Source organism: Bradysia coprophila, chromosome III, assembly GCF_014529535.1.
Source record: "Bradysia coprophila strain Holo2 chromosome III, BU_Bcop_v1, whole genome shotgun sequence".
NCBI classification, from domain to species: domain Eukaryota; kingdom Metazoa; phylum Arthropoda; class Insecta; order Diptera; family Sciaridae; genus Bradysia; species Bradysia coprophila.
Genome location: NC_050736.1, coordinates 2,025,367 through 2,049,526, shown reverse-complemented (window position 1 = coordinate 2,049,526; position 24,160 = coordinate 2,025,367). Strand labels below are relative to the sequence as shown.

Genomic DNA, 24,160 nt, shown 5'->3' with positions numbered 1-24,160 from the left:
TAGGTTAAACTTCTCATCAACCGTGACTAATTTAAAAAACTGAACTGTGGAACTGCCGCTCGTCCCCAGTATTTACTTCTACGCAATTTGTTTGTTTGCTTTTTTTTCGACACACCAGGTGTTAATTTTTTGTGTTGGCAATTTCCATGAGGGAAAAATATAAGTTCCGGATTTACTCTAATTTATTTTCCCTCTGCCAAACAAAAAATAAAAATTTCGGTAAAAGGTATTTTACATTTTACCCCACTCAACGGCTGCAACGCGTAAATGAAACATTTAATTTGTAATTAAACTTTCGGAAGTGCCTTGGTCTGTAAATTTTTGCCTGTCATACAAAGTCTAACTTTTGAGTCACTGCACTCATCTGATCTTTATATAATTAGCTTCGTTTTTTTTTATTCTAAATAACTTCTGGAACTACGGGTACTGGAATTGCTTATTTTGAAAAGAAAAGGGAAACACACCGTGTGGAATTTTAAACGGATTTTTTTTTTATTGCTCCGAGGCAAATAGAATACGTACTAAGTACCCGTGTTTCGTAATTCGGTTTTATTTAGAAGCTTTGAATAAATTTGAAATTTACAACCTGCAACTTCCTAAACATAATAACGTAGAAGGGTAGGTATTACACACACAACTTTCATGTTAAAACAAATATATCATTTTAGAAAGGTATCTCTCAAATAAAACACTTTCATACTATGGTACAAAGTTGCCGCTAGACTGATGCTTCAACCCAACACACATGGATATATCCGAAACAAAATGCCATTTTTCTTAGTTTAATTTGCGAGAGAAGAAAAAAAAAACAATTCAATTTCGTTTTCTATTGTAAAACTGTCAGCACACAGTGCCAAGCTTTTAACATTGATTAATTGCATTTGATTTTATATTATCCAATTAAGATGAATGAATGTAAAAGTGTGATGTCAATTGCTTTGAAAAGTTTTCCGAACGACACACAATAAATTTGAAAAGGAGAAAAAATAAATGGTTGGCGTGTGGAAAAAAAGCTCATTAGGTTTAGTGTTTTGTGTCACAGTAGGACACTGCTGGGTGGATGATAATAACGAATTAATCTAAAGTTTCAAAATCAAATAATCATGGAGTATGGATCGATGGAGGCTGCTACTTGTTTTTATTATGTTGTTGTTTTAGTCACAATGAAAAGACAATAATTCAGAGTTCATTTTCTTACTTCGTAATAAAATCAGTTGCCGAAGAAACATAATATTTACGGTAATATCATACTCGCAGAGTAAACTAAATTTGGTGTTTCTCTTTGTAAGCAACAACGGTGCGACGGCAATGAAAGATTCAATGACAGCGGTAGAAGTAATCCCTTCAGGCACCACATTTTTTTGTGAATTATATTTTGTAACTCGTTACAATAGAATCCAAACTATTGTCGATGTGGTCATAATAAAACACACCTTGCATTTTTTATGCCCCGTGCACGTATGAACCCGCACATCATTTATTCGTACCGTGAACATTCCTCCAAAATTATTAATATTTATTTTCTTCAAATTTAATCCCATTTTTAAATTATTTACTATTAAACGTATCCGCACACTCCATTGTACACTTAAGGAGAGCACACAAACTTGATTGCCCTTTTAAATTATGCAGGAATGTCCTTGTCCCCAGGTTAAAAAAGCAGAAAAAAACAACTTTCAATTCCGTTGAAGTAAAAGCTCGATATAATACTTTTTTCTCTTTGTAAACGTACTTAAGTTTCAAATGTTATGGCAGGATCGTGAATATACTCCACATTTAGCTGGAAGAGTAAAAAAAAATCGTTCTATGTTTGCTTTGCACACCATAAACATGTATATGTAGTACACCATCTGATATGTGCTACTTCCAGTATTACCGAGAGTATTACTTACATTCGAACGAAAATGAAAAATCTGGTTTATAATAAATTTATGAATTTAAGTTACGGTTTACGGATCTTATGTGAATGGTCGTATTCATCCGTACATTGGATGGTTTAGTAATATATTTCGTATGTGGTATAGAGTAAACACATACACCACTTCTTTTATGGTGAATGAGAAGAGAAGTAAAAAAAAAAACAAAATTCCTCCATATGTGGTGTCTGAATACTTTATGTGAAAAAACAACCCATAAAAGAGGGTTGTGCAAGTTTACTTAATGCCCCGAAGCTTTATGTTTTCAAACCATGCTTGTGTGTACATGCTCGAAATATTAACTGCGTTATTTAAATTTTTTAGGTGAAAATAAACAAAATGAATTTTTTTTCCAATGCACACACTGTACAGTGTACACATGATGGCTATTCATAGTTCTTTAAACTTTTGGAATATCCGTGGAACACATTTACATTTTTCTCCATCATCATCATATCCTATCCATTTCTATGATATTAACATAAATATAGGATGTAATTTGCAATAAACAGATTTTAAAGACCTTGATTTAAATGAGATTTAACGATGTATTTATCGACAATGTATCTGTGAAAAAGAATTTCGGATGGAAATCAATTGAGGAAGTTAATCTAAGTAAATACCAAACGAAAATAGATTTTTCAATTTCATTTCTCTTTTTCTTATTACTTTTTTTTCTATCTACTTCTTTTCGTCTATGTTGTTCCATGTACTTGAAAAAATCCGTATAATAAAATATTTATAACAACGGAAAATATGGTTTGTCACGTTTTATTTATTGTTTTAAAGAAAAAAGAAAGTTAAAGTTCTATTTACATTTCGAATTTTATTTGTAAAGATACATGTTATTTTAACTTATCTTCTTTCGGAACAAACACAAGATTTTGTATTGAGCTAGTCTAGCTGAGTGCAATATAATTTATATTGGGTTAGAAGATGTATCTATAATTTGATTTTTTTTTGTTTATTTTCTCAATAAACATTTTCATTGTCTTTGCAAATATCGTCTACGATACGAAAAAAAAATAAATAAAAAAAGAATTTGCTAAATTTACACACGAAATCAATAATCATGACTGGTCGATACATATAAATTTTGATGTGTTCATATCAGTACGACATCATTCGTTGATAAGTTTTTCCGAACAAAAAAATTTGTTTGTTTAACATTTTTTGTATGTGATTGATATCAAGCTAATCGATTATATTTTCAAGAGGTTAGCGCATACGATCAATTTAAATGTAGTATAATTTTTTCAATTTATTTCGTTGCGGTTTTTTCAAGCTTGCTAATCCTTTCTTATCTGTTTGATAAGAGCTTGAACATTAAAATGGATTTTTAGTTTATTCACACTGTGATTATTGTTGTTGCAGATCGAGACATAGAGGTCAGTCTGTTTACAATAGAAATGATTTTAAAATATTCCTTATCGGTTTAGAAAAAGGAGGTCACACATTCTATGGAAATTTGTTTCCGCAGAACTGATGATTATTTCATAATATTGTAGACGACTACAACACTAACAATTGAAATACTTCTCATCCATCTCTCGTTTCAATTCCATCCATCTCCCTTAGTAATTTTGACATATTGAGTAGATTTAACCTTTTAAAAGCGGCTAGTATCTATTCTCTAGACAATGTTTTCTCATATGTATAGTGAAACAAACGACGTAAAAGATTTTGTACCACATACGGAACGTAACTGTGATCAAAAGAAGGGGCAGTTTCAAATGTCTCAAAGGTTAAAGAAGAAGAAAGTAAGGAAACGTGATTCGTCTCCTCATTTCTTTTTTCTCCCAAATCTAAGTGAATGGCTTCAGGAAGAAAAGGAATGGGAAACAGTTGTATTTGATACGCTAGATCTTGTTATCAATCATCACTGAAGGGAGGTGATGACGAGGAAAAACCTTATAAAATTCGGGAAAAATTGAAGTTTTAACCTGTTACAGACGGCAAGCGTATGACCAGTGTTATTATCGGGTCTGTTACTTCACTCATTTTACCATATAAAGTACCCTATTACTCAGAGCTTGTCATTATTTTTGTTGTCGTTATAGATAACAGGTGAATAGCTGAATGTGATAGGTTACCGCATCTGAAGTATCTTGGAATGGTTTTTCAGTATCTACGAAAGTCTCTTCACTAACCTAAACACTAATTTCTTGTGAACCCTTTCGAAAAACTATTTCTCGCTTGAAGTGTAGATCTCATTTCAGGGTAGACCTTCGCTCTGAATTTATTTACCCACAGCATCGAGTCCTGGCTAAAATTTTATAAAATTTAACATTCGAACCGGTATAGAATCTGGAACTTCCGAATGTTGCACGGAATACACAAATATTTCTACTATTTCGAAATAATAACAGAGTGTCGCTTTCAAGGAATAATTTACTTTTCATGCGGTCATACTGAATGGAATTATTGACGTGAACACATTTACCAACTGCTGTGTGTGATGGTATGATATTTTTAACAAAGCACAACCGATTATGTCAGAAATAACATTTTGTAGGAAATACATTTTAATGTTACGTTTATGCATGCTTGAAGATCAGTTCATTTGAATAATTACAATAAATACCATTTCTCAGCCATCAACCAAGCTGCACTTTTCAAATTCAAATTTTATTATGTTACATACTGTCAATCGTAATTCTTTGCCTAATGTTCGAAAAAAAAGAATACGAAAGACAACAACGTTTAAATTATTTATGAAAACGAAAATATTTATGGTGTAACCTTAACCCCATAAAACACATCCGCTGTAATGCATTTTAGAATTTCAAATATATGACTGATAATCATCAACATGCATGAATGAATACATTTTTTTTCATTTGTTGTACAATATAACAAAATAATATCTTTCGAACATCTTTTACATTTATTTGGTGACCTTATCTATTCGGTGTCAAAATGCACATTAGATGGTACCTCAATGTGTATGATTGAGAAGTATTTTTTTTTTCTGTGTTAAAGAAATTCTTTTGTTCACCCAAAAATGAATGAAAAACATTTTTCTATCTAATGCCCAAAAAAAGAGATCTCATACACGGCTTTGTTCCTTAATAACATCTCTTTGAAAACATAATTGTAATTTAAGACAACTGTATAGTTGAATGATGTACCGAAAAATGCACTTACGAAAATAAAATAAAATTTAAAGTTCGTTTGACTGAATCAAATAAAATTTCGAGCTCATAAGGTAAAGATGCTTGCATAGATCTATTTGAACAAAAGAAAAATCTTGTAATCCTAAGTTCATGTATCACGGTATCGGTACACGGTATAATATACCTAAATCTACTACTTCTTTCTGTCGTGAATTTAATTACAAAATCTACTACTTCAATTGTTTTAACATACTTTTTGCTTTCAAAAATACTATTCAGAAGTCATCGACTGTAATATTGTTGGTGTTGTCAATAACAGAGGATTTTTATAAAGGCATGTGATAATTTTGTAAATGGCAATTTGGAAACTAGAATTGACCTTTACTAAATCTTATTAGCATTCTCAGCACTAGCACTAACATCAACCAATCACAAAACACATATTTTATTCGAATATATTTAAGGCAACTCTAGCGTTTATTTTGTTAAATTTCTAGCAATTAATTTGTTTAAATCACTGTTACCACTGCTCCACTGCTTTCTAGTTTTCGTGGGCTTTCACAAAACCCCCAGAAAGATGCGGAAAATGAACGCATCGATCACGTTTATCAGATTAAATTCTTATTGATCCTCTGCTTCCATAAACCGAACAAGGATAAGTGTAGAATTCAACCGATAAATGCTGCACAATCATTCACGTCATCAGAAGTAAAATATTAAATCAATTTTTCCCAAGATAAATATTTGCAGACGATGCAATTTTTCTAAACGGATGCGATGATATATCGAGTCGACAGTTCAGTACACATCGACTACGTTAAAAATAGGAACAAACCTTTCTTGAATTACAATATTTATTCAGCTCACAATTGCAGTACTAACGTAGAGTACCCTACAAATAACTATACTTTAAAAAAAATAATTCGAACATAAAAAAGCGAAAGAAAGAAATGTAAGCCTTGAGGGATTATGCGTGAGATAAGATATACATTTTTTGAGCACGTTAAGCCGTTAGACAAGATAATGATTATGTTATTTTCTAGATTTGTATAATCGATTACGCGATTTGTCATACAAATTTCTTTAGCCTCTGCTGTATTTATATAGGTAACGCGTAATGCATACTACAATAATATGGCATCCAAACGATTGATCATGCATGCCTCTTTATTTTTCGTTATTTTTTTTTTCTCTCGTTTCGGTATCGATATTGAGTTCAATACAGCTCTACACGCTACAGCTATACTCATCATTTATTTTATAAGGAAAAGACACAATTATTTTTATAATACTCTCACGATTTGCTACTTTGTATTATACTTCGGTCTTTTCATCTTTTAATGCTTCTTGTCATGCCGGCATATTATTGAGTCTTTGGCGAACTGCAAGATTAATTTGTCTTTCATGAATTTGACTACTGATGAGCTTGATCAATCGATAAAATGTTTTTTCTTTCTTTCTTTTTTTAGTTTTCAATGTCACATTGTGTAGCTAACACACCCAAACGAGTAAATTTGTCAATTTTTTTGAATACAAAATGAGCACAGTGTTTGTGCTTTGTTAAATTTAAAGTTTGACAGCATCTAATTTTCACTTGATTTAATCAGAGAAATTTGAACGTAGGATTCTTCATATAAGAATCTTCTGTCATCTGTTATCTACTACAAGGACAAGCATAAACGATGTCTTTCGTAATAGTAATGTTTATGTTTAAACAAATGAAGTGCCAGATTTCCAGTTATCAAAGTAGAATAAAATACTTTGAGCAAATAAAGTAATAGATTGAATGTTTACATTGAGATACGCTTGCTGGTTTCTAGAAGATTAATACTGACCTTACATACAATGTACATACATTGTCAAATCAATATAATTTTTAACAATCATCATAAATGTCTTGTAAGATGCAGCAGATACATTCAAAAGATTATAACAAGCCATGTTAAAGCAAGTTCCGGCCTTTGTAGTTATAGCTTAATAGTTCCTTGACTGAGTTTCTGACTTTTATTTTGATTGTTGGGACACACAACCTAAGTTGCAAGCGGTACACCGGACCACAAAATCATTTTATAAGGTTTTCGGGATCTGCGAATCTATCAAAGAGAAACTTTAATCTCCTGCTAAGTACTTTCATGTGTTTGATACAAAATATTCAGATTTTCTTATGCATGAGAACTTGAGACAGAGTTTATATCTTATATTTGTTGTTGTCGTTGCTGTTCGTTTGGCTTGAAGTTGTTGAAGATAAATGAAGTCTTCATATTGGAAATTAATTCATTAAAAACTCTGCAAAATTCGAAGATGACTTGAGTAACTTAGAGAAATAATTCCTATCATAATAGACGTTGTTGAATTTAGAATACGAGAAATAAATTCTCTATAAATGTAGCGTGCAGCAGCAGCACACAAAATGATTTTGATTCGTATTCCCGATTTATAACAAAATTTGATAACGATCAGTTGTCAGAAACCGTATTCCCATAACTATATATCTCATAAAATTGCGATTGAAACTTCCAATAACTTCTATTGAAATTCAATAAAAAAAATTCCTAACCATGAAAAGTCTGTCATGAGATAGTTCCACTTACAACAATAAACGTTTCACAGTGAAACAGAAGCATCGGTAATGAAAATTGGATAAAACAAAGAGACTTCAAGTCAAGTATACGAACGCAATTGATTCCGTGATTTATCATTGCCTTCAAATAGTCTTACATGAGATTAGATTCCAGATTTGAGCTGATTCGAAATGCATTATCCACGTATCTATGGATACACATCATCTAGTAAGGCAACTGTAAAATGTTGAAACAATTTTTTTCTCCTTTTATAAGAAACCAAGAACGAAATAAAAAGATTTTTTTTTCGTCATGTCTAAGTGGTTCTCAGATAAAATGAAAAGATTAACATTTTTTGTTCTATTTGCTTTATCTTACCATAATTTAATAGAACACAAACATCCAGAACATTTAAGCGCATATATATATGAGAGGAAAACGTTTATTTTGATATTGAAATTTTGTCAAGGAGAGAGATCAACAACTGAAGAAAAACACAATTTCCATGTAAAATCGTTTTAAATTCTATTTCTCCATCTCGTGTCGCTTTGAATTGATTCGGTTTTGTTATATGGGTACCTAAACATATATACATGGTATAATATGATTGTTAGATGTGTATCGTGTACAATTCGAGGTACATCCTCATCCTTCATAAATATGTATGGACACAGTACAAAACTTTATCTTTATTTGTATATAAAGTACCTTAGCGAAATGGAATTTTATGTCTGATGTATTACATGTAAGAGATTCTCTGAATCTGACGGAATTTTTATACCGCATATACTATGCATTGCATATAGTTTGATGTCTTTTCGTACATCACAGTTACACAAAATCCTCGACTCTTTTGCAAAACAATTGTTATGTGTTTCGTACCATGAAAATGTAATTCTATATTCCGGAATGATGAATAATATAATGTCTCTAAAAATAAAAAATAGAGAAAAAATAAGGGAAGATAACTGAAATTGAATGATGTGAATTCTTTTTTTTTTGCTGCTCCGCTCCAGTTTAAGGACGAAATCGGATATTTTATAATATTTTAAAGACATTTTACGAATCCGATAAAAGTTTTTGATTCGTTTCGTTTTGTTGGATTTATAATGAAAGGAATTCAATTCTTTGATTATTTTTTATTGGATTGCTAATATCGGATTGAATTGAATATTGAATTATAATAGTTAATTGTTAATTTGGGATGAAAAAGAAACTCGATATGTATATACTCAATACAATGTCGTATAATGGCATGTAGGTAGGTACTGTCGTTGTTCCGATTTCATGATTGTATAAAGCTTTCATAAATGACGTACTGTTTAAAGGGGAGGGGTTACGTAATTTTTGAATGGCGATCATTGTTAGAGGATAGGAAATATGCTGAAAATCTTTTTATTGAAAGCGAAGAAAAAGACTGCTCATAATGTCGCAGCCAGGAAAAAAAACGATCTTTTCAAACACAAATATCACAAATAAGTGAATTGTCTGACTCGACTCAACCAATCATAATTAGGAATTGAAAGGTCTAGTAAAAATATAGAAAGTTCACGATTTCAGCAATGCACTGGCATCAATTCTCGTTTGCTCTACCTTATGTCAACTCTACCGACAAAGTGCGATTCACTATTTCACTGAAAGATGTCGCTGCAACTAAGCCAATGTCAACAGAAAAATAATTATCTTTTTAGTCGACGCATTTTAATCAAATAAAATGTCGTTGTAAAGCACGTGCCCTCAGTACTCTGTAATTAGTTTCTAAATCGGCCCTATATCGGCTTGACAATAAGTGTCCTTAAAAAGGATATGATGAAACCAATTAGAAACCAATTACTGTTCCGGAGTCCCGAGCTCCTGTGCGTTACAACGGTTTATCTAAAATCCGTCGAGTAAAAAATAATAATTTTTCTGTTCACACCGGATTGGTTGTAGCGACAGTGAAATAGTGAATCGTACTCTATCGATAGAGCTAACATATAATAGAGGAAAGAGAATTGATGCCGCAATACCTCTCCTGGTAAATGCTTGGAAGAAGCTAACAGCAATCTATTAAAATTTGTCAGCAAAATTTTTCTTGTTCATCGTTCTCTCACTTTCATTCTTCAAACTATTGGACTCACCAAAACTGCTAGGTTTCAACATAATTTACACTCAGTTATTTAATTCGAAAATTGTTTTACTTTACAACGCTTCCAAGTTTAAAAACATGCAAAGTGCTTTATCTAACATGCCTGTCCATGGTCACATCGAAACACCCGAACCGAATAATGTGACATGAATCGAAACTGAATAACACTTTTTACACACTTGATCGTGCGGTGTAATTCAACGCAAATTTCTGTGTTAAATTGACAAAATGGGATTTTGAATTTGAAAATCATTTATTCATTGGTTTGAAATTGGTTTTTAAGTTTTGCACCACACATGTGGATCATGTGCGGAGACCGTTCGGTGTGCAGTATGGCGAGTGTGTGTGCATTTCGGCTTTTCGTCTTATTTACTCTTTTCCGTTTTGTTGAAGAAACGTGAATGTCTAATTGGGTTATTCGACGAAACGCATTGTGCCGGCTCACATAAGGTATAAAAACTTAAATTAATTAAGCGTGTTCGTACATCTCGTACACGACGTATGTATGTACATATACGTGGGTATGGCCGATCTATGTGAAAACTCTTCATTAAAAATAATAAAATTACATGTTCCACTGGAATAAACAACTCAATGATGATAATCAAAACCATTTCAATTAATTAACATCACAATGTTGTTTTTTTTGTTATTCATTCATTTGGATGAACAAAGAGCAACCCATCCATATTCCATACACCGGAAAAAGATTTTTTATCAATCATAAGAGTAAAGTGCCGCATTGCACACCATTCTTCAGTATATATAAATTGTAAAATAAAAAACAATCATGTAAAACGACGACAGTAAATTCTGCCCACTCATAATGGTAATAGCTATAACAGAAAATAATGCACATTTCCATTAAATTTTGTTTACTTAATTTTAGATTATACACAGAATTAATTGGCATTTTTCGACGTTAATATTATGGTAGTTGCAGTCAATTTATTTTAATTTGGCCCGAAATGCAAACGGAAAAGCGAATAATTGATTAGATTTTGTGTACAGATAGAGCAAGTCAATTAAGATAGATCAAATAATCTTGTTAATGATAAATAAAACCAGTTTTTATTGCAAGCCAGAGAGTCAAATGAGAACCATAAGATGATATTGACAGTTTTTCTACACCATTAAAATGAAATTGGAATTGATAAATATCGGTAATTAAATGAGTTTTTATTATAGATTTATTTTTTTCGATGGAAAATATGGTGCAATTAAATGGGCAGGAATCGTTGGGATTGGGAGCGAAAGCAAATCGATGAAAAGAAATTCTTTATGAGTTTTTGTGTTTTTATAGAGTTTGTACGATGGCTTCATATATTTATTATCGGGCATTTAAGGACGGATGTCATTCTGGAAAGCATCAAGCGACAAACGTTTATTACCGTGATTATAGCTCTAGTTATGTTGTCCTAATTTTTCAATTTTCTTATTTAATAAAAATGCACTACAACTACAAACCGTTGCGGTAAATGATATCCCCACATTGTCGATAAAAAATGAAACTATAGTTAAACTCAAGAAACAAAGAAACGACTAATCGAATCATCTGTTATCGTCAGCAATCACAAAAATAATCAATAAACTCAGTTTAATGTGTTCTTATATAGCTTATATTGCTTGTTAAAGTAAATGAAGTAATAGATTTTGCCATGAACAAAAGATGTGGCAATACGCTTTCCGTTTCTCAAGGTATCATGACATTTTTAGCTTTCCGTCTTAAGGAAGACGCACATGGGCTTAGATGGTATATAGGCTGCGGTCAGGGTTCACAAATCAATACATTTACCATAGATTAAGAGAGGCTCGTTCGGTTTGTGTTTTGTATGTAGATGTATGAAGCACGGGGTTTCGGTGGGGTTTAAAATTCAGTCTCTATATGTTGGCCACATTGCAATGTCAAACATATGTGCAAGATATTTAATTTGTGCTAGGTGAAGTCCTTTTTCACCAAGCAATCAGCGTAACGTCTCAATTATCTTGAAATTGTCAATAACGTGTGACAACGTGTAAATATCAAAAACCAAAACCCACCAGAAACCGGTGGCGATCCACTTGTCAACGGACAATACATAAATAAATTCCTCTATTGAACAGTGGGGATTTGGAAGATATTAAAATTGCGAACGATATGTGTGTGAAGGTTGCGAAATTCGAAGTCACATTTTGGTAGATGAAGGAAATCGGTTGTAATACAGTCGATTGATTTCTGATTCTGAAGGACTTATTCTAGGGCGAGGCATGAGGAACGATAAAGGGAATTAGCAATACCTCTTTGGATAACACTCCGACAACAATGATTTACACGTTATTCTCAATAAGATCTTAGTCTACATTGATCATTCACTCCAATTAAAATTAACAAAGTTAATTTTAACCTTTTTTCCGCAACCCACAGGTAATAATCAGCCTCAAAGTTTGGAATATCAAAGGTGACTTTATTATCCCGCACTTTCATATTTACTGCTAGTTGTACCAAATAATTTTTAAGAATAATTAGCTTGTTCATTGGTGCAGCGAAAAAAAAAACTCACTAAAAAACATTAAAATACCCAATTTAAGTCTGAAAACAAAATATCTGCAGTTTTGAGGTAGCCATTAAAATTAATTAAAAGGCATTACAGAAATTAGAAGGAAAAACTTTACAGAAATATAACTGACTTGAACGATTAATGTCAACTCGAATATAATTTTTAAAGCGAACTTCTAGTGCACAGTAAACGTTCACTGAATTCAAGAACCATTTCATGTATCACTGGCAATTTTAATTTCATTTTCTTTTTTTCTTTTTGGCGAAACTACGATGTTTTAATATGACTCCCTAAAACCGAATAAGAAAATTAGCGGTAAACTTTGGTTATACGATAAAGAAAATAATGCTAAAAGAAAAAAATGTTCAGTCCAAATGGGTAAATAACTTCTTGTATTGCGGACAAAAACCCCCACTTGTTCTACAGTGTAATTTAAGTTGTATTAAAATTTGGTGGAGGCACGAGGGATCAACACCATTAATTTTGTAAGTAGATACACCTGCCCATTCGTTTGAACAAAATGTTAATCCTTCCACTTCAAGTAGTATATGGGTGAAGAAGTAAAGTATAAATGGAAAATAAAAACATTTGTTCTGCTATTTCTCAAGCCATGGCGAAATACAGATGGATGAACTAACCATTCTTGGTTTAATTACGTAACAAATTACAAAATATCTAAAACTTCTTCGTTCTATTGGATTCCAATCGATTTTATCAAGAATTTGCTCTATAAATTAAAAATTCTTTCAAATTTTCATTTGCTAAAAGCGTTCTTCTATTAAAACTTTAATAAATGGAAACTGACGAAATTGCTTTTTAATTGTCCATACATTACCCCAACGAAGCTTAGAAAAAAGGCAGACAATAATTCAATTCGTTGTTGTTTTTCAGATGGCGTCATTTCTCTTCAACATCATTTATTACCACACGTTTACCCCATTGTAGCAAAGCGAACACCGACTATAAAACTTAATTACGCATACAATGAAAATAAATTTAACAACCCGAAGCAACGGGGAATATTCTAGAGATGGAATTCATCGGTTACTTGTTGTTGTTGATGCTGTGCCTTACAACTGTATTTAAGGATGTGTCAAACGAATCGGTGAATAAAGAGAAAACGCCGGTGAAAAGTGATGTGATTACAGACTTATCCGATTTGCCAACGAAATTCGGCGATGAAGATGATGTGATTAAAATAAAACCTACAACCGATTTAAGTAAAGACAAAAATTCGAAATCAAAAGATGTGAAAAAGTTTAACGAAGATCATTTCGATCATAAAGACTTCGATTCGAACGAAGAAAACTACGACGATAATGACGAAGACTTTATATTGTCCGAACATTTTCCGGACAAGGATGATGGTGAAGACTCCGACTACAAAAATGCTGACTACGACGATGGAAGTGAGCTAGGACCGACGTTAGATAATTTCGGTACGAAATTCGACGGTGCTGGTGATGGGAATGAATTGCCGATATTTTTGTCAGAGCCACAAAGTACTTATGTGGTGAGGAGCAGACCAGCTATATTAAAGTGTAAAGCAGCGCATGCATTACAGGTAAATGATTCAAACAAATTTTTATTTTAGTTTTAGATTTATATTGACAGTTGATCTATTACTTCAATTGTTTTTATAGTATTGCCTATAATTTTTAATGCAAAATCTTTTACTTCATTCGTTTTAATAATAATTTTTTCGATATATAAGTGCACACAGAGCACAAGTCATCGATTATTTTATCTTGGTTGTAGATAACAGATGACATTGACAAATTATTCCCCTCTGTGCATACGTTGCAAACAAAGCACCTAGCAGGGTAATATGCGAATATTTGCGTACCTTTTTTTCTTAACGTCGTTGCAAAATTACCATTAAGGCTTCTAATGGTATTATTGGTATTATAATACTACTCTACTTGACGTGTAAAAACCTCTATTACCCTGCTAGGTGCTTTGTGGCAAAGGTTTGAAAGGTTTGAAAGGTTTTAATATTGCAGTTTTAGGTGCAAATTATCATTCTTCCACTGGAGCGATAACGCAAATATGTAGGATTGCTTGATCAAATAGGGTTGTCAAATTGTGCACGAAAACACCAAGATCTACCAAAATTTTGGCGTTTACTGTCCCAGTGATCTACGTACCCACTGTTCGTATGCAAATTTCACAAAACAAGAGCATATTTTTCTTCTTGAATAAATCAAATTGTAGTGAATACATGCAAGGGTATTTGCCTCAGTTTTTAACTCAAATGGTTTCGTTATGCATGCATAATACTTCGAAACAAAGTACAAATGCTGTTGCTTCCTTATTCATTCTTTTATCAACATTACTCATCGCGTATACCATGAATTTAACTTTTTAACACAAATAATGGCATATGGATGTTCTATATACCTGTGCTGTGCAAGTTGAAGTAGTGGGTGTCATTTTTCATGAATTTCTAACTTTTCAAAACAGCAAAGAAAAAACTGCACTGAACATTTATTATCCACAAAAAAAACTTTAATTTCTTTTGCGTGACTGACTTTCTTGGTATTACATCGAAATAACAAAAAAAACGCTATTCCTTCTACATATGTTATATGTATTATGATGTTCCATGTTAAGCATTCTTTTCCATACAATAAATATAGCACAATCTTATCGTTGAAAGTTTCAATTGTTTTTTATTGCTCCATTAAAAAAAAACTTTTTTCCAGCCAAACCAAAACACTTTGTAAATCACTGAACTTGTAATTATTAAGCGGCACACTTGCCCTTGTGTTTGAAAAAAATGTATATAAAAAAAAGATTCTAAAAATATACTTAAATGTTGCTTTTAAATGGTTGATACAAATATAACTTGTGTTGTGGGTAACAGGTAAAAAAAAATTCAATGAATTCAGATACCGTAGGGTAAAGTGGAATTAAAAGTCGTCTCCTTTGTGGCGCCAGACATCCTTTATTTAAAAGATATGTGAACAAACATTTATGAAAAATAAAATAAAATTTAATTCTAAGCAAATAGAAGAAAATATGGTTCAATGTGATGATAAAGTCAAACATATCGTAAAGCCATTAATTCCTCTAACACGTTTATTCTCGGAAAATATAATCAAAATTCAATATTACATGCATTATGTTCAGATAGCAGCTAAACTTTTCTCAAATAAAACATTTTATGGTTTTCCGTATCCTACATAATATTTACCATCTTTTGTTTGGTAGTTATCGAGTTGTTTTTTCTTCGAGGACTGCTGCCTTCTGCCACCGTTCTTCACATGCTTTGTATTTGATATCCAATTTTATGTTCAGACCTTTTCCGTTTCTTTTTTTTTCCTTCAAATTCTTCAACATTCAATCTGACATAAAAATTGTCCATCTTACGACAGGTTTCACTGTCTATATATAATGCACTGTATGTACTTCTGTGCAGTGTGCATATGTTTGTTTCAATCTCATATGAAAAATGTATGTTGCGATAATCATTCTTCACTAATCAGAAGAATAAAATGCGAAGATTAATTTTTATTTAATGTTGTGATTGAAACTGATTGAAAAGCAGAAGAAGAAAAATGAAACAAGAAAAGAAGACTGGTTGATTAAGTAGAAAATTATTTATTCCAGTTAACATTTAAATGCAGCGGAAGCTCACAACCACCGCCATCTTCGCACGAATCTCATGTGGACCCTCATACAGGTAATTAAAATATCGATTCAATAAATGGGAATTTTGTATCGACTTTTTGCTTTTTTTACATTGAAAGAATCTACATCTTGAGCAACTCTGGTAGCTCAGTGGTGTATATTTCTTTAGATTTTTGTGTTCATTGATTCAACTCTGCCCAAATTTCAGATTCTTTAATTTGATATTCATAAAAACGATTAATTACATTTTTTTGCATTTGATTCTTCCAATTAAAAATTTGAAGAAAAAAATTGTGTTGAGTAACTTTGATCAATATTTTTATAAAGCAGAAAAAAACAAACAAAAAAATGTATTCCGTGTGTGTATATGTGTGTACAAAACTCACATTTCACTATGCTCGTTTCAGGTGTTCACTTGCAAGAAGTTACAGCAACAATATCAAAAGACTTAGTGTATGAGTTCTTTGGAAAAGGACCATTCAAATGCGAATGCAATGCATGGTCGCCTCGGGGTAAAGCAAAAAGTCAACCAGCTACCGTAGAAGTTGCATGTAAGTATAAGAAACAATTATTTATAATTTTTTTTATATATATTGGGTATTGCGGATGTTTTTACGCTCCTATACATCTTGATTCTTGATTCATCTTAATCAGTCCCCTTTTTTATTTATTTTCTGAAATTAAAGGAGAAAAAAAACCTCTTGTACCAGTCGCTAAAAACGATCGTTGTGTTCGTTAATATTTTTTTTATTTAATAAATATTTACGATGCGGGTCTGTTTGGGCTTTCAATACGATTAAACATGATTTTAAATTATCATTTCAATTTTAATTTGCTTGTATAGGGAAGGAGGAATAAACATTAATTCATTTCATATTCAGTTATTACTCTTCGAAAGTTGTATGGTATTTCCATTGGTTGTATGATATATTCTGGAACGACGAAAGAAATAAATAACCCGTGCTGTGCGGAGAGCGCAGTTACTTGAGTGATAATAAAAATGCCTAAAAATTAATGTTTTTATAGTGATACCTTGCGGAGTTGTCGTAATAGTCATTGAGGAATTTTCTTTTTATTTATTTTTTTAGGTTTTTTTATTTCATTTTTTTTGTCTTCCTTTCAATGCTGTAAAGTTTTATTACTTTGTGTCGAATTTATAACTTGACGTTAATGATATGCAATTAAATTTTATTTTTAATTTTCTCTTTGAATATTATATTTAATTGTAGATACTATATCGGGACATTCTGTTTAAAGTTGATTTATTTATATAAATTTAATTAAGTGGACGTTGTCGACGGTGACTGATTTACATTGCACAGAGAGACTTGAATAAAAGAAATAGAATTTCGTCGCTGAACAATTTATTTAGTCTAATTATCCAAGCTCAATTTCACATTAACCAGTTTTTCTTGAAAAATTAAAGGCATTCGGTATAATTCATTTGAATGATACTGTGCCATTAAAAATGGGTGAGAATTTAATTCAAAGTTACTATTTGCAGTCAACTGCAAATACTCAATATTAGTGCTATTTGCAGTTAAGTTTAAATGGTTAATAATATTAGCAGTATTTGTAAATGAATAAGATCTTTAACCGAGCAATATGAATTCAGGCTTTTTTTACACTTCAACGTCTTTAACTCAGAACCAGAACACTTTTTTTTATTGACATGTCCGTGTATGTTTGGTGCAGGGTCTACTGCAAAATTGTATAGAACTTTAATTTGGTAAACTTTAATATTTTTTTTGGGACAGGGGCAGAGTCGATTCTTACGTCCGGCCATGAATGGAGCATATTGTGGAACATTTCGCATGAAATGTGGTTGTAGACAGTTTTGAGCGATTGATCTTAGGTACTCGCAAAATTGCGTATTATTCATGCTCACAAAGCTTTTAAAATTCAAGAAGACCTGGCAGCTGCTGAATTAAGAGTTGTACATGCACTAACGACATGTTGAGTATAGAATAAAAAATCTTTTCTTAATATTTACAGTATTTAGCCGAAAAATTGATTTAATGTTATTGTCAGAAATTAGTATCCACCAAACAAAATTGAAACCGTAATAGGCGATGGTTGAGAAAATCCATTTTATTAAATTAAAGTTTTGATTTCGGTGCCTTCGGTACACTTAAATTACTCAGTTTCTAAATTATTCCAAATTTTATAGTATGAGTTTGCATCACAGAAAAGCAAACATTATTCGCCAACAGATGCATCAAAACCTTCCAGTTTCCTTCGACCGAACGCAGATCGAAGAAATTGTAGAAATAATGGCCGAAGCATCTAATAGTTATGTCATATTTTCCGAGGATGCTGCGAGGGCAATAACATACAAAGTGAAAACGAAAGGATCAATAAAACGATATGCCTTTAAACAAAAATTGGTTCAGTCATTACAAGACATAGAACGACCAATATTGGCGATGACAATGAATTTTATTGGCACTTTAGAAGTGTATGAACGTAACGAAACCGGCTCTGATTTCATAAGAAAGACAATAGACCTACCGCAATCCTCATCATCATCGGCATCATCGATTACTCCTCAGCCATCGTCTAGTAGTGTTGTAACTGTATCGACTGATTCGGAAACGTCAGCCAATCCTGGCAGTTCGCGGATCAGTCCAACGAATGAAGATTACGTGAACACTAGAACATATTACGAAAATGTTTATGAAAGTTTGTATGGGCGTCCTTTTCCAAAATGATCTACTTATTATTGTCGGCACAAAATAAAGTTTTCGGTTTGTTGAAAGAATCTTAGAAAAAAAAAAGATTTTATCTTGCGCGATCGATGGATGAATTTTGCAAAAAATTAAGTTCATCTAAAAAAAATTTACACTGTTAACACGTTGCCGGTTATTGTGACTTGTACACACCGGAAAGTGCTAAGGGAGTCGAGGAATACCTCCAATTAAATTTCAAAAAATCAAAAATTTGACTTGATTTTTAAAAATTTAATTGGAGGTATTTCTTGACCCCCTTAGCACTTTCAGGCGTGCCTAAAGTGCCTGCTCGAACATTATCCCCTACGTGTTAAAAAACCTGGAAACAATTTTCATATAAAATGTACTCTTTTTGGCAGGTCACACGAAGCACTTTTGCTTGAAGTGCGTTGACAGAATTCATTAACTGACACTAGCCTCGGGCAAAGAATTGAAGTGTAAAAAAAGTTGTAAAATTTTCGTCGCTGTTTCGGTTGCCAGCGATTATTCCGTTCAAAAACTTTCATCTCGCTGATACGAATGTATCCTAAACGACCTCAAGATGACTGCAAATGGTCAGACAAGGGTTTAGCAAACACAGTGTCAAAATAGTTTGCAATTTAAATTCTGAAGCGCAGTGACGATGTAAATTTGCAGTTACAGCACCCGCCTATTTTATTTCCAATCCTGACAAATCAAAAAAATCTTTTATGACAGCAAATTGTTCCACACTTTTGCTATGAAATGAAAATTTCGTTTTTCATTCAGCGGTTTATCCGTCTACCGAATCCCAAGAAAATTTTTTTTATTATAATATGGAAAGCTCATTATGTGACTGTATTCAGTTACGGGCAAGACCCTTCAAGTTCAAAATGGATTATCCCAATTATAGGTTACATTAAGAATATAAATAATGGTACAATGCGGTTGCTTATTCATACCGAAATGTAATTCAACACCTTTCACCGTTAAAAACTCAGCTCGTAAGAAACCTTTAATACCCCGGAACAAAAGACACAAATCCTTACAAGTATTTTCTACCTTTGTACACAATATAATATAAGTGAAAAAGAGATGAGTGTGTGTAAGCATAACAAACAACATTATAAGTAGTATATGATTAGGATATCGAATGAGAAAAAAAGGCATATAATTCTCATATTTCATTTTTAATTTTGTTCGTGTAATAAGGTATCGAATGTCAAGTGAAAATGGTTACGAAACTATGGATATGCTGACCTTTGTATCCGGATAAAAAAGCAATTCCCTCTATATCTGATGTAACTAAGAATCTCGATTATCCAATTTATTTAAAGATACTTCCTTTCAGCGAAGAGAAAAAAAGTCTTTTGATGGAATAAGCAGCGATACAATGGCTCCATAGTATGCATTCATGCAGAATGTACTTCTTGTACGCTTCGTAAATTTTTAATTATTTCTTAAGCCTTTTATTCGCAGGTTATAAGTCAAATTCCACCTCTTTTTGATAATATTAGCTAAAAAGAATATTTTCAATTTGATTCCTTTTTCAATTTCTCATCTTCTCGTCGTAACTGTATAATAACGTTCTTTTTAGCACATGAAATTGAACATATAATCCTGAATAGAAGCGGCTTATGTTCCTCCAATATAAAGTTGCTAGCATTAGAGGTAATATAAATGCTAAACTATATTACAGCTTATATATATCTACACATCTAAATAAAATATGTGACTGGACTATATGTCTGGATCTAGATAGTGCGCTCTGTGCTACTATACATGGTGTATAATCGTACCCAAACTGATATTTAGGTTCATGTAATGCACAGCATTATTTTCAATTGAAATATTGTGTATGATGGGTTATTTCATATAAGTTTAATACGAAATAAATTGTAAAGGCAAAGTGTATAGCTAGCATGTATACACACCATGCAAGAGTCTGAAAGAGTCTTCGTATGTATTGTAACGAAACCTCTAAAGCTAATGTAACTTTTGACTTATTGATATTACGATATAATGTCAAAGGGTTTTCCGATAGCATGTGCTACATGAATGACATTACAATATAAATGCCATATTTTGAGATTATCGAAACTTTGATATTAATTGTGACCTGACACGTGAATTTCGTTTCTAAGTTTTGTTCTTGTGACGCGCGTTTCTTTGTTTCAGAACGAATCGTCGTAATTGCTATCGTAATCAATATGCATGTACACCTGATCATTTCCTACAACTGTAACTGTAGATTCACAAGAATCGTGAGCAGTAAACGCCTACGCCGAAATTTATCCATAAATGTTTTTTTACGTTGCTTTTATTATTGCTGTTAAAAAGAACAGACAACATTTTCAAATCATTGGCTAAATCCACTTTGAAGGCATTTTCTCTCAATTTTAGATTTTCATTTTATGACGCAATTTAAAAGTTCATCGAAAATCCGAAACAAATGTCGCTAATTAAAACAAAAATCGTCAATTTTTCCAGTTTCCCTATTCGATAATAGCAATTAAAGAAGAATTTATGTCAAAGTTTCGAAGTGGCATGAAAGACATAATTAGATTAACAATATAATTTTATAGTCAAACCGAGTCAAGTGAACATTGGGTTGGGTGAACATTCTGTCTTATCGAAAAATTACAACAATAATTTCAACCTCGAAATAAATGATTTTTTTTTCAACCTTACTCTCTTGATTACCAAGAGTGTGTGTGTGTGTAGATGGTAAATTTTGTGCAGCAGATTACAGAAGCGAATTTACAATTTCTTAAAAATTTATTTTGCGCTCTTGTTGGAATTCCCTGTTTTCTTCCAGAGTTGATCATATATAAGATGTGTAAGATTAACTCTTATGTACAAGGTGTGATTAACAATTTTTCTCCACAAAATAAAAACATGAATTTTTCAAAACAAAAGCAAATGTGACAGTTTGGGGTAGAGGTGAGACAATAACTATTTTCTCCCTCGAACTGTCATCAGACAAAGCGTCAACAAACCGCAATTTCCCCATTGTCTTTTGAGTAGAGAAAATACACCTCATTCTCGTCCCCGAAACATGAAAATGAATACGTCGCTCTTTGGAAAAATAGTATTTTACGTACCAAGCCAGGAAATGACGATTTTTTCAGCACCAGTCCTAAGTTTAAGCGAGTAAGGAAAATTAGGACGTGTGCTGAAAAAATCCATTTCCTGTCGAGGTACGAACAACGTTTTGTGCATCGGACAACTGAAATAGATAAAACACATCAATTTACTTGAAAACATACACACTTCACATTCACCATACTAAATTTAATCAATCGTATAGTCATAGAAAAATTCATGTAATTCTTTTCCCGCACTATAAATCGTAAAGAAATGAAGTTTTTTCCCGCACGATATATAGTTCGGGAAAAACTGGCATTTCTTAATGAAAAATCATGGCAAAATAGGACGTATTTCAATTGTCGGATGCACAAAAATATTTTCCTAACTCTTGCTAAAAGTCTAGCAAAATCAACCAATTTTAGTGAAGTATTGATTGATCGCGAGATTGCAGGCAGATATAATTCTGAGTAGACTCTCTGTCGGTAACCTAATTCGTTCGGAATAAGGACCATGTAACCGTGCAGACACTCATTTTCGAAAAACGTTCTCGATATATTTGTATATCGACTAGTAAAACGTTGTTTTATTGTCGAACATTTCCAACGTGATGGTACAATAATTATCCTACATAAAATGTTAGAGACCACGCCCGCATGAGTCTGTGCAGCGAAGCCAATTAGTATACCTGTACATTGTAATGTTCGGTGCTTTTTTATGGAAATACTCAGGGCTTCCTGCAAAGCGTACAAAAAAAAAGTTTTTGTTATAACAAAACAATAAATCTCATTCCACAAAGCGTATATAGGTACTTTATATAAGCAATTATTAGTTATGATATTCAAACGAAACAAAAAATAATAATAAAATGTTTTAATTGGCGACAGGTGATACTCATCTCAGCAATATATATCAAATTTACGACCGCACAAAAAAAAATGGAAGAAAAAAGAATGAATCCAATCAATATTATCACACAGACTCTTCTATTCATTACCGTTCCATTATAATTTAGTATAATTACAGGCCACAAAACTGACTGAATACAATTCCTAAATTGAAAGCTTCGGCATTACAGCAGTCTACGTAGTAATTATGGTTTTTATTTTCATGTGTTATTTATTATGTTTTCTCGTTTTGCTACAAATGTATTGCTCAAATAAATGTTTTATTCTCCCAGTTCATTTCTAATAATACTTATGTGTAGCAACAGAACATTATACGTGTGTATCGACTGGGACGAAACGTACATATTCGTTATATAAATCAATTTATTGCATCGTTTTGATTTTAAACAAATTTATTTCCTTGTAAAGTACATACGTTCGCGTTCGTAAATTGTATCCATGTTCATCAATTTTCACATGCCAGGTTACATGGATAATCAATGATAAATGAAAAACTTTTCGTTTTGCAAATCAAACCGCAAACTGCACTAATTTACAACAATAATTATTATGCGAATTTTACCTGTCTGAATAGTTATTCCTCGTATTACATTAACGTAACATACACAAATTTACAGGTAAAAAAAAATCAAATCGCAATTAATCATCATTTCATTCAATATCATTATCATGGGGTATACATACTAAGATTTGCGTAATAATCAACGGCAATAATAATACACTCCGACTTATCGTTTTTCTTTCTATTAAACGATTATGTGCACCGGTCGGTGCTTCAATTATTTATCGTCAATTAACAACAAATAAATCATGTAAATTTTACAGGTAAAAAACGTTGGAATAATTACAATTAAATGAAAAATCGCATTCGCGTAGGTTTGGAGCGCGGAGAGCTCTCTTGAATTCTGAAATTCAGGGTTGACTTAATGAGTTATTTATTGCCCGGTGTAGACTTTATGTTGATGTATACAAGTTTTTGAAGTAAGTTTACATTATAATGAATATAACAGAGAAGAAAAAAAAAACGATGAAATGCAGACTTTTATGCATATAAGTGACTAGCATGTTTCCTTTTTTGAGATGTAGAGAATGTTATGGGTACATATATATCTATACGTATATGAAATTGGTATTTCTCACTTTTTACATTAACATACACATGACATAAACATATATGACTGTTTTGAGTAATGGTTACAGTTATCCACATGAATGAACTATAATTAAATGCGAAATTACTTATTGCAAAAAAGGTGAACTCGTAGAAAAAACAAACTTTTATTTAATTAATTTTGCCCTTATCGAGATACAATAGATGTAATTTGAATTTCATTTGGTTAATTGAAATAAAATTTGATATATTGAGAAAATGGAAATATTTTTCCTATTATGTTCGTTCGGAGGAGGCCATATAAAATGGTAAATGGAAGAAGCAGTTTAAACTGTGTTTCGTTTCAGTGGGATGAGCGTGTGGTATAGTTTTGATTGCGGAAATTAAACTTCACAAATTATATTTCATCGATTAAAACTCATGCAGAATGTTCCACTTAAAATTCAATTAAATTGCACGTTGGATAGTCGAAATAA

The 24,160-nt window shown here is 32.0% G+C and overlaps 1 protein-coding gene across 2 annotated transcripts in view; it reads left to right on the top strand.

Annotated features, from left to right (window-relative positions):
* LOC119075735 (netrin receptor unc-5) overlaps positions 1–24,160 on the top strand; it is a 75,858-nt gene that overhangs the window by 23,207 nt on the left and 28,491 nt on the right. For both annotated transcript variants that reach the window (XM_037182287.1, XM_037182279.1), the window contains exons 3-5: positions 13,150–13,822; positions 15,871–15,943; positions 16,299–16,442. In XM_037182287.1, coding sequence (XP_037038182.1) covers positions 13,289–13,822; positions 15,871–15,943; positions 16,299–16,442 — 751 coding nt within the window. In that variant the 5' untranslated portion in view covers positions 13,150–13,288. The remainder of the gene's footprint in view (positions 1–13,149; positions 13,823–15,870; positions 15,944–16,298; positions 16,443–24,160) is intronic.